The sequence below is a fragment of the Parasteatoda tepidariorum genome, chromosome X1 (genome assembly GCF_043381705.1).
Source record: "Parasteatoda tepidariorum isolate YZ-2023 chromosome X1, CAS_Ptep_4.0, whole genome shotgun sequence".
Lineage (NCBI taxonomy): Eukaryota > Metazoa > Arthropoda > Arachnida > Araneae > Theridiidae > Parasteatoda > Parasteatoda tepidariorum.
The window spans coordinates 7,365,154-7,377,534 of NC_092214.1; the positions used below are offsets into that span (position 1 = coordinate 7,365,154).

A 12,381-nucleotide genomic window follows, 5' to 3' on the forward strand; every position below is an offset into this window, starting at 1 on the left:
AATTTTTTTATGTTAAGAATTTGTGTAATTTTCAAAATTTCCCGCGATTTTTTCGTGAATTTGGGGTCTTTTTTTCCCGCAACAAACTTGCAGCCCTAACTATAATCATATGAAATAGATTTATTTGAATTTAGACAAGTCACTTAAAGAAGGAACTGAGTGTTCATGTCCCAGGTTCATTGCAGAAGGAATTGACTGTTAATCTTGAGTTTGATGTTGACTCTTACTAAATAAAGTGTAAACTTAAGTATCTGAGCCTCTTTAATCATAAAATCTGTATTAATCAAAGTGGATTTCTCTGTGTCTTTCTTAACTCAATTAGACTAGTGTTTACCGAATATTGCCACTAATATTAACGGTGTTGCATTCTTGAAATAATGCAAAAACAAAACCTTCTGTCCCTGAAAGAAATCATTAATTCTAATGTCTCCAGCTTTAAAGGCTTTCTAGAATGATAAATCTCATATTAATGAAACATTTTGATCAGAAATGTCATTTTATAATGATCAAAGTCAAGTTTATTATAAAAAAGCAGTATTTAATAAATACGTACTGTGAAAAGGGAATGTATGCCTTTTTCTTGTTTGAATGTATTCAGTTATATTTCTCTCTTTTTCTCTCAGTTGAAGATTTAGAGTTATTAATCCTTTTACTAAAAGAAGAATTCATTGATGATTTTGTGTACAAGCAAATAAAAGTTGTCTTGAACGAGAAATTTACCCTCTAAATATTATTACTCTGTTATGAACTAGTTTACCACTGAATAAAATGGAGAAAGCGTTTTATGTTGCATGAAAGCCACCAGCTTATATTTCAGATAAAACTGAAAATAACGTTCAGGCAGTTAAATGATATTACAGATTTTGTATAATTTTAAGACCACTAATGAAATAGTGTTGATTATATCAAATTCATACATTGTTATGGTGACAAAAACAATTTGTGTAAGGAAAAATTATATTTTTTATGTAATATATTTTATTACTAGAAGACCTATTACAAATATATAGGTTATAAAAAAACTAAAATTTTTATTTAATTTTTTTAATCTTTTTTCTTTAATTTTTAGAAAGAATCTCAGTGTGCAGAAATACAAAGCTTTGTCTTTAGTGATAAAATAATTGCTCTTTACAAATTATTAAACCATTCATCAAGGAAAAAAAGGGTTTCTTTTTCTGCTCAAGGTAATTCAAGTGAAAATCCTGATAATCTTGAAATATCTGAATCTGCCTCCAACTTCAATGTTGTAAATAAATCTTTCAATAATCTTGGTACAAGTCAAAGTATGCATACTTCTGATATTAAAACAAGAACATTAGAGGGATGTATTTTAATCCAGAAAGATTGTGTCTGGGAATGTAGACAAAAGTAAGTTCTGGATTAATTTTTATAAAATTTTCTTTGTTGTGCTTGCAGTGATTATTATTAATCTCTTCACATATGATTAGAGTTATTTAAATTTTTAAGCAAAGTTTGGCTTGAAAACAAAATTGTACAAGTATTTTTTTCCATTTAATGTTTCGTTTTTTTATGTTAATGTTTAAAAAATGAAATAGTGCTTTTGAAATTATGGAAGAAAACTTGTTTAAATGTAATTACAGTGTTAAAATACAAATATATGTTGATTTTATATTACTTGAGATGAATTTTGTGTAGCATTTTTTCTTATGATTCCATATTTTAACCGTTTTAATTTCTCTATTTAATTTGATAATTTATTTTTTAGTGTTTAAATTAAACATAATTAAAATTAAACATGTCAATTAAACCAAAAATATTTATTCATTTTATTCTTTGTTCAAGTAATTACCCGAAATCTTAACTTTTTGTCAGGTATTTAACTTTTAATATTTACGTATATTATATCTGTTGTGGGTTCACATAAGCGATATTTTATAGGAAAGCAGGAAATATTTTAGTTGTAAAAAATTAGCAACACATTACAAAAATATAGAAAAAAAAATCGATAAGTGAAAAGAAAAACGATGTCTGAAAGTAGTTATTCTTCCAATGTGTCTCCCTTTGTAAAATGTCCTCGTCCTGTAAATAGATATGCTCTTGTCTAAAACAACCTGTTTCTTCCTCTTGTGAGTCGTAGTCCAATATTGGTATAAAATTCAAAGTTCAACTTCGCAACATTAAGTGGCGTCTGTGTGATATTCAAGAGCCAAGCATAAAAAAGAAATGAAAGTAAGTGAAACTATCAAAAACTAATTAATATTTCACTTCATAAATGGAAGCATTAAGAAATAAAAGAAAGCCATTGCGTTAAGGATTTACTTTAACTGCCAATAATTTAGAAACAGAGTTATCGAATACGGAGGTTAAAATGGATCGCGTAAGTGGACTAATAAATTCGAAAGATAAAAAGATGTGCAAACTCAGATTTCTGAAAATTTATTAAAACTGGAAAATAGCGATGATTATGAAAAAGATTTTGAAGCCAATGAAGAATATAATTACAGATATGTGTACTTAAAACAAACTGTTAATCTTCGTTTGGCAAATAATGAACCAAGTTCACAAAATAGTGCGGAAATGAAGAGAAAATACAACCTTCCAATGTTAGAACTACAAAAATTTAATGGAGAAATGAAAAATTGGCTCGGATTTCGGGGACAGTTCCGTAAAATACACGAGGACAACACCATCGATGATGATGATAAATTTCAATATTTGGTTCAAGCAATGGTTCCCGGGTCACCAGCAAAAGAACTGGTAGATAGTTTTGCACCGTCAAACCAAAATTATCAAAAAGCAATTACTCAACTAAATTCAAGATTCGCAAGAGATGATCTGATGGTCGAAATCTATATTAGAGAATTGTTAAGATTAGTGTTGGCACAGGCCACAAAAAAAGGTCACATGCCATTGGCGACATTGTATGATAAATTTGAAACACACTTTCGAGCTCTGGAATCACTTGGTGTTAAAAGTGATATTTATGCCGCCATGCTTTACCCATTAGTAGAATCAGCTCTTCCAGAGGATCTTTTGAAGGCTTGGGAGAGATCTCGATCATCCGGAGAAACAAATGGCAGCACAGAAAATCTTACAAAATTATTGAAATTTCTCAGAATTGAAGTTGAAAGTGAGGAACGTCTACAAATAGCTCGTAGTGGATTCGGTAGCCAAGGAAGTTTTGATGTAGTTTTACCCACTGCCGCTTGTATATATTCTGGTGATTCGAGGAATAACACGAGTGATTTCAAAAAGTTTGAACGTATATGGTGTGACAAGGATTCACATAGCTTAGTGGAATGTTTCAAGTTAGACAATTTAAATTATAACGATAAAAAGACAGTTTTAAAAGAAAAAAGAGCATGTTTCCGTTGTTTGAAAATCGGCCATCGAGCACAACAATGCAAAAGTTCTGTTAAATGTTTAATTTGTAATAGAAGAAATTTGACAGTAATGTGTTGGAACATAAAAAATGGTGAAAACCAAGGTCAAACAAAGTCAAGTACTAAAGGAAAAAATGATGAAAATAGCAGTAGTTCTAAAACTCCTGTTAATCAACAAAAGGGTGAAATGTTGAAACACTCACAGTAAAGGTTGAGGGCATAGATAAAACAGATAGACTCGCAAGAGTTTTGGTTAATTCCGGTTCCCAAAGGTCATATATAAAAACAGAGGGGATAAAAAAGCTAAATTTGCCAATAGTTAGAGAAGAAACTTTAAACCATGCATTGTTTGGCGGAATAGAAACTGGTCAGGAAAAACACAGTGTCTATGATGTCAATATAAAATCCCTAGTTGGTCAACTCAAAATTACATGTCCAATGTTAGCCCAGACAAAGATATGCAATTTCGTACCGAGATTAATGAATCAAAACATTTATCCCATTCTACAGCAAAAATCAATTAATTTATCAGACGTTGGGGACAATCCTTTAGAAATTGAAGTGTTATTAGGTACGAATGTATTGCCTCAAATTCTCACAAGTAAAATTGAAAAATTGGATGAAAATATTATGGCTATTGAAACTCGGTTTGGGTGGACAATAATAGGTCAACAACATAGAGACGAAAAAACAAACACAATTTTATGCTTATTCTGCCAACCCAGCATTGAAGACCTTTGGAGCTTGGAGACTATTGGAATACGAGATCCAGCCGAAGCTAAAACAACAAAAATGATGAATGAAGAAATTTTTAGAATTTTTTGAACAAACTGTTCGCACAGATGAAAGTGGTAGATATGAGGTTAGTTTACCATGGAAGGATACTCATCATATCTTATGCAATAATCGCCAACATGCGAAAAGTAGACTGGTGATGCTAACAAAAAGATTAAAAAGAATTGGAAAATTCGAAGAATATAATAAAGTACAGGAACAATGGCTTCAAGAAGGCATCATTGAAATGGATGAAAATTGTGAAGAGCCAGGAAGTCACTATTTACCACATCAAGCAGTCATAACAGAGTCCAGCCAAACTACAAAACTGAGACCCGTATTTGATGCGTCTTCCAAAGATGGTAATGGAACATCTTTAAATTCTTGCATAGAAAGTGGACCAAACTTATTAGAGAATATTCCAAAGATGCTCATTCAGTTCAGGAAGTATTCCTATAGGATAACATCAGATATAAGAAAAGCATTTTTAGAAATTGGAATATCTGAAGTTGATAGGAAGTACTTGAAGTTCTTATGGTGGGATAGAGATGGAAAAGAAATTATAACCTGGAGACACAGAAGAGTCGTATTTGGTCTCATGTGCAGTCCATTTCTGCTCAATGCTACGATTCAACATCATTTACAGAATCAAACTGGAGAGTTTCAGAAAACGGCCGAAGAGCTTGCAAAATCATTTTATGTAGGCAATTGTGTCACCGGTGTTGAAAAAGAAAAGGATGTCGAAAAATTTATTCACGAAGCCTGTCTTTTGATGACAAAAGGAAAATTCGATTTAACCCACTGACGGTTCTGCACGTAAAAAGTCGCATTTTAACCTGCAGTCTTCTCTGCATAGCAAAACCGGTTTTCCCATGTTAACTGATAGGGGAACTGTGTGTAGGGGAGAAACATTCGCCCAATTTTGCCCTTCTCCCTAACCGCCAGTGGGTTAAGAGGATGGGTCACAAATGTTACAAGAAAAAAGAAATTACAGGACACGCAAGACACCATAGTTCCAATTCTGGGGTAGATGTGGGACACAAAAACAGATGAATTATTTTGGGAAGTCAACTCAGTAAGTCTAGCAACCCAAGAAATAACGAAACAAATGTTGCTCTCCGTGTCTCAAAAAATTTTCGACCCTTTGGGATTTTTGTGTCCAGCTACTTTACTTCCAAAGTTACTTTTACAAGAAGCATGGAAAAAAATTGTGGTTGGGATGATAAACTTCCTGAAAACATATAAAATAAATTTGTTCAGTGGTGGGAAAAAATTAAGAGGTTACGGGAATGTCGCATCTCAAGACACATGCATATTTTTAAAGCAAATATAACTATTCACGTTTTCTGTGATGCAAGTAAAACATCATATGCAGCATGTGTATTTCTCAGATCTGAAAAAGAAAACAATGTTGTTGTTATTAGCTATAGCAAAAGCCAGAATAGCACCGATGAAGCAAGTCACTATTCCTAGATTGGAACTTTTGGCTGCAGTCTTAGGCTCACATTTATATTTAGACGTTCTTAAAGCTTTAGAGAATCAAAAGTTTGTAACATATTTCTGGACTGATTCACAGGTTGCATTGACTTGGATAAAAAAGAGAATTGGACAGTTTTAGTCAAAAATCGATGTGAGGAAATCCGTAAAAATTGTAGCATTGAAGATTGGTACTACATTCCAAGTGAGCTAAACGCAGCTGATCTCCTATCTAGAGGCTGTTGTCCAAAAACATTATTTAAGAACAAATGGTGGAACGGTCCAAACTGGTTTAAAGAAGACCAGGAAAGTTGGCCTAATAGTGACTTTAACGTTGTTGACAATATCACCGAGAAGAAAGAAACATCAACTTTATCACATGTTGTATCAATTCCTGAAGTGTTGAGTACAAGACTATTATATTTCTCTAAGTATCACAAATTGTAAGATTGATGGCATGGATTTTGCAATTTATGCGAAATACTCAAACTAACATAAGAAAAGAAGAAGTTTTAGATGTGACTTTGAGCAGCACAGAGTACAATGAAGCAGAAAATCTCCTTTTAAAGCTAATTCAAAATGAAACTTTCACAAATGAAAAAGACGAAAGAATAAAAAATATGCAAATTTTTCGAGATGAAAATGGTCTAATAAGAGTGAAGACCAAATTGTTATTGGAAGAAGAAGATCTTGATTTCAAAGCACCAGTGTTATTGCCAAACCATCACTTAATTGTTTATCGTCTATTACGTGAAATGCATGAAACATCTTTGCATGCTGGTTTACAGATAATGCTCTCAAGAGTTAGAGAAAAATATTGGATCTGTGGAGCAAGACGACTCATAAAGAAAATAATATCACAATGCACTATCTGTCTAAGATTTAAAGCCAAACATTTGGAGACTCCTACTGCATCCTTACCAAAAGATAGAATTACCAATTCAGCAGCATCCAATTCGGCATCGATTATGCTGGACCATTATATCTCAAAAATGGTGGGAAAACATGGATAGCTCTTTTTACTTGTGCAGTTTATAGATGTCTTCGCCTTGAACTAGTTCAGAATTTATCTACACATGCTTTTTTGGATGCACTTCGTAGATTTATAGCACACAGAGGAAGAGTCGATACTATTTACACAGATAATGGTGCGAATTTCCGTGGAACTAACGATAAACTCAGAGAGTTGAATTGGGAAGAAATTCAAGATTCCTCATCCATTCATAGGATCAATTGGAAGTTCATACCTCCTTCATCTGCTTGGTGGGGAGGAATTTGGGAGTGGATGGTAAGAATGACTAAGGAAATTTTAAGAAGAATCCTCGGTAGAGCATTGCTTGCATATGAAGAGTTGAATACTATTCTTTGCGATTGCGAAGCCATAATAAACTCAAGACCTTTGACATATGTGTTTGATGAAGATAGCTTAGGACCATTAACGCCAGCCATGTTTTTAAATAGCCTGACAAGTGCTGATGTTACTGATCTAGACAAAATTGATAACACAACCTTGAACAATAGATATCAATATTTACAAAATATCAGAGAAAACTGAAGACAGCGATTCAAAACAGAATACTTGGCTCAACTTGTACAGCGTGGTAAGGAATGAAATAACAATTTAAAAGAAGGAGACGTGGTGCTCATTGGCGATGATAATGTCAAAAGAATAAATTGGCCTTTAGCAGTTGTCTTAGAGTTATATCCCGGCAAAGATGGCATATCGAGAGCTGTGAAATTTAAAACAATCCATGGAGAAAAAACAAGACCCTTACCAAAGCTTTTTCCCTTGGAAATTTCGCCTAAAGAAGCAGATTTTTACAAACCGAAATCAGCAGTCCCTGTTTCAGAAGGAATACAGGAGAATATTACTCGCCATGGAAGAAAGATAAAAATACCAAATAAACTGGACTTGTGAGCCATAAAACATTTTTACATTAGGACATTAAGAGTTAAAAATATCTTTATAATCAGAAATTGTTGTTAAAAAAAAAAAGAAAAAAGAAAATTGAAAGTTGAAAATTTATTTTGTTGGTGGGGAGGATGTTGCGGGTTCGCATAAGCGATATTTTATAAGAAAGCAAGAAATATTTTAGTTGTAATAAATTAGCAACATATTACAAAAATATAAAAAATATAGAAGAGACAATCGATAAGTAAAAAGAAAAACAATGTCTAAAAATAGTTATTTTTCTTATGTGTCTTCCTATGTAAAATGTCCTCGTTCTGTAAATAAATGAGCTCTTGTCTAAAACAACCTGTTTCTTCTTCTTATGAGTCGTAGTTCAATATTGGTATAAAATTCAAAGTTCGACTTCACAACAATATCAATAATGAAGTGCATAAAAAAAAATCAAGCTGTTGACAATTAATATCTAGACTTACTTGGAAAAGATTTTATCCCGAAAAACCTATTTTCTATTCCATACCTTTTTGGCTTAGCAAACTAATGATATATATATCTAGATATTAACACTTGCTTATTATTTATCATCACCATGGTGTTATATTATTTTGTAGTTCGAGAGTAAAAAATGATTTTCTGAGCAGCGACTAAGTTTTATGTATATTTCTGATTGTGATTTAATAAAAAGTATTGGTCTGACGAATACCATTCATTTTCCAAATATTTTTTTAGTTTTCTCTTTAATTTAGGTTTAATTCCTTAGGTAATTTTGCAATTTTCTAGGTTAATTTTAATATATTAAACAAGCCATGGTGGCTCAGGGAATAGAGCACTCACCTCCCAATGAGGTAACTTAGTTTGGAATCCCATCAGTGGCTGGTTGATGCGAATTTCCACCCAACTCGTACTGACCACAGTGCTGATGAAAAATATCTTCTGTGGTAGATGGAACATGGGTTAGAGCCCTCTTGCTGTCAAGTTAATTGTGGGACGCTTTCCTGTTTTATCCTCTCTATGTAATGCAAATGCAGGTTAGTTTCATAAAAAAAATCCACCACGAAGGCAAATTTCTCCTAATACTTGATCCAGGAGTTCCCTTGTCTTTTGGATCGGTTCAAAATTACAGGGCTGCTGATTGGGATAAAAAAATAATAAAATATGTTAATAAGAGTTTATTTTGGAAGTTTTGTCAGGGAATATTAAATAACTTTTTTAGAACCTTCAGTTATTTTATTTACATTAACTGTGTTATTCTCTTTAGAATATCTGCCAAAGAACTGTTTTTAAGCCTTACAGATACACCTACAACATTACCGTTGGCTGAAAACGTATGCATGATGCTAGGATTAGACTTACACAAACTGTACGAAATCGCAGCTGATAAGCAACTATCAAATGGGCGATTTCCTCAAGCTGTTCATTTGTATCAATTATCAAAGGTAATATTTTCTTCTTTTTTTTCAAAGTATGCTCTGCATAAAGTCACTGAGTAAGATTATCTTTCTTTGTAGTGCCCACAATTAAAGCGAGTTGCACATTTCATGGGATATGGATTCTTGTCAGAATTAATAGCATATATACAAGTTCTTTTTAGTACTAAAGGTGTTGAAATAGTATCTGCTGATAAATGTCACTTTGCTAACATTGCTCTTCATTGCTTTGCTCACCAAGCTAAAAATAAACTGACAGAAAGAATGATGATAAACACAGCTTTTAAGTGAGTAATGTTTCGCTTTTTCTTTGCCTATTTATGAAACATTTAATTTAAAATGCAATAATTTAAAGGAGCTCTAAGGAAATTGGGAAAATCATACTTTATCTAACGATTTAGAATAATTCTTTTTAGAAACTTAGTGTTATTATTTTGTCTAAAAAAGTTTTTTTTATGCAGTATTAAGTTTTTTATGCTCTTCTTGTTAACAAAAATTATTTATTCATGTTCACCAATAGAAAAAAGGCTATTGTATGAAATTCTCTGAAATGTAGGTTCTGCCATTTTGACCTATGACTATCTCTTTTTATTTTAAATTTATGTTTTTGTTATAGCATTCAATGTCTTGTTGTAAAAAGATATTTTTTATAAAGTTATTGCTATTTTTGTACATTATTTCAGTTTAATGAAACTAGTCTTAACAGTCTTATATTTTTCTTAACTTTATGCTAATTGCTTTGTTAAATGGAAAATTTTTTTTTCTTTTTTTATTTATTGAGAAAGTTGTGCATAATAAGAAAAATTCTGTAAAATTTTTTCTGCACAATACTCTTAACCTAATGACTGCAGAGTCATAAAGTTTTGAAAATTAAGACACATCAGATCTAACTTCTCCGTTTTGTAGAGTACAGAAATATTTTTATTGGTTGTTAAAAATTTATTTTAATTTCCATGAAAACTAGATAAAAAAAAACTGACACACATTAACATAGATACTCTACAAGTTTATTTAATTGCTTCTCTTAAGTGTATCAAGTCTGACTGACGTCTTTTGCAAAATATATTTGTTGTATTTTTTTTAAAAATAATTTTGTAGCTTGAAAAAGTTTTTAACTTTTAACATCATGGGGTTTATAGGGTCACTTCTTTTCTGCCATTAACTGTAGTCTTTGTGTACCTCAGTTAGAAACTTGGTATTTCACTTTCAAGATTTTGTAAAGAGTGAGGATAAGATAATGAGAATAAATTTTCATTAAGCTTAAAAACCTATTGTCTATATTTATTTAAAAATGGAAATATATTATGTAAGAATAGGATTGTTTAAATTTGTTAAAATTGATATTTATATGCTACTGATTGAATTTGATTTCAGAAAATTTTTAAAAGAGAATCTATATTATGATGAAGAGGTATCTGCAAAACTTTTGGCTGAGCAAGGTCTTTATGAATTGATACACTTTTTTGCAAAGGTATTGTATTTCTGGTTAATCAAATTGTAGTTGAATTAGTATAAAATGAATTTTTTCAAGGTACGAAATTTGTATTATATTTTCTTGTAATTTACTTTTGGGATTGCTCTTGATATAAAGCATGAAGTTGCTGAAAATATGTAATATTTTTGTGTGACACATTTACTATGAACAAGAAAGTCAATTATAAGAAAAGTTAAAATATTGTTTATTTTGAGTTAAATAATTTTGCTTCATAACCACAAGGAAATATTTCAATGTAACAAATACTTTATATGTATGTAGGTTTATTTAAGAATAATAAAAATAATTTTTTAATAATAATAATAATAATTTTGTTAAAAAATGACTTAGTTTATAAAAGTAATTTTCGTAACACATGCTGATTTATTATCTTTTTATTATGGTAAGATATAGGTTGTGTAACTGAAACATGTGTAACTGAAATATGAAGAAACATTTTTTGAATTGATACATATTTTAACTTTTTATTTCTCTTAATTAATATGTATCAATTCAAAAAACATCTCTTAATTCTTTTACTTTTGATCCTGGGTATTTTTTTGTTTACCAAATCAGTTTCTCTCTGTATTATTCTTTGGAGACACACAGATAAGCAATGATTGACTAAACATTGCTATAGCTTTTCTGAATGTATTAGTCTCATAACAGATTAAATCTAATAATAAATGATGATCAAAACAAGTACTATAATGTGTTTATTTATCAATTCTTTCATGCATAAGCTCAAAATATTATTCTTTAAATCTAATCTTTACTATAATAATTTTAATAAGTTATGGGATTTTAATTATGAAGTTACATTTTTTATTTTTTTAGGTTCGAGGGCAACAAGGCTTGGCTGTGGAAACATTGTTGGTCACTGATGGAATCAAAAATACTATTGATGCACATATTTTAGATATTTTACGAAATTCACCTTACGAAGTTATTCTTCATCATGAAAATGCTGGTAGGTGGTTTTACTAGCATTTTCTATTGATTTTATTCATTTGAACTTAATAGTTTGAAATTTTTCTGGGTTTCCTTTTTGTTTGTTTCAGTTTGAGTATTCAGTATATTTATTTTTATAAAGTATCTTTTCATCCCTTCAGTGGGTCGATAAATGAGTACCAAGCATGCTTGGGAACTAAACACTGGGGGCTCCGCGTCCGGCTGACCACCTGACCGGAACATCTGCTTCTGCACCCCAGAGCCCAAGGTCAAGAAAACTGAGATGGGCACAGTAGGCCTTGGCCCTCTAGGGCTGTCGCACCGCTGAGTTTAGTTTATATATATGTATNACTTATATATTCACTGTCGCCTTTAATCGAAAACAAAAATCTATTTATAACTTTTTATTCAAAATTTCCAACTGCTAAATGTTTCGGTTGCATGGTTGTAATAATTCTCATAAATTTGTTGGCGATTCGTGATCGCCAAGGTATTCTTTTTAACCCATATTGATATGCTGGTTGGCCTTTGTTTTGGCTTTGATATATTATGATAAATCGCCAAATTATGGATCTCCTACCCATACTTTCTACGTTCATTGGGAATAATTATATTCACTTGGAATTTAAAATTTGTGGTGACTAGGAGTCCCCTTTGGGGGCGCTCCTGTCCCAGTCATTCTAACGATTTAAAAAGATATGCAATCATAACAAAATGTTAAAAAATTAAAATGTTGTTGCTTATTGTAATGATCACTATAAAAATTTATATTTTGTTTTACAGAACTTTAAATTCATTATTATTGATTAGAAATACATAATAAAACATAAAAATTTATTATCACTAATTCAGTATAAGCTTCTGAACTTATGAAACATAAAAATCTGCTTTCTACTTTTGTTAAACGAGACATATTTGATTTTCAATTGAAATTCATTATCATCAGGAAAAATCATCTAAAATTAATGGTTGTATTTGACATCATTTGGGAGAGAAAAGTGTATACAGTGAAGAAATCATAGCTAA

The 12,381-nt window shown here is 31.1% G+C and overlaps 1 protein-coding gene across 2 annotated transcripts in view; it reads left to right on the forward strand.

Annotated features, from left to right (window-relative positions):
* LOC107446431 (uncharacterized) overlaps nt 1-12,381 on the forward strand; it is a 56,561-nt gene that overhangs the window by 16,004 nt on the left and 28,176 nt on the right. For both annotated transcript variants that reach the window (XM_016061072.3, XM_016061073.3), the window contains exons 10-14: nt 1,070-1,368; nt 8,762-8,939; nt 9,012-9,217; nt 10,305-10,401; nt 11,242-11,374. In XM_016061072.3, coding sequence (XP_015916558.2) covers nt 1,070-1,368; nt 8,762-8,939; nt 9,012-9,217; nt 10,305-10,401; nt 11,242-11,374 — 913 coding nt within the window. The remainder of the gene's footprint in view (nt 1-1,069; nt 1,369-8,761; nt 8,940-9,011; nt 9,218-10,304; nt 10,402-11,241; nt 11,375-12,381) is intronic.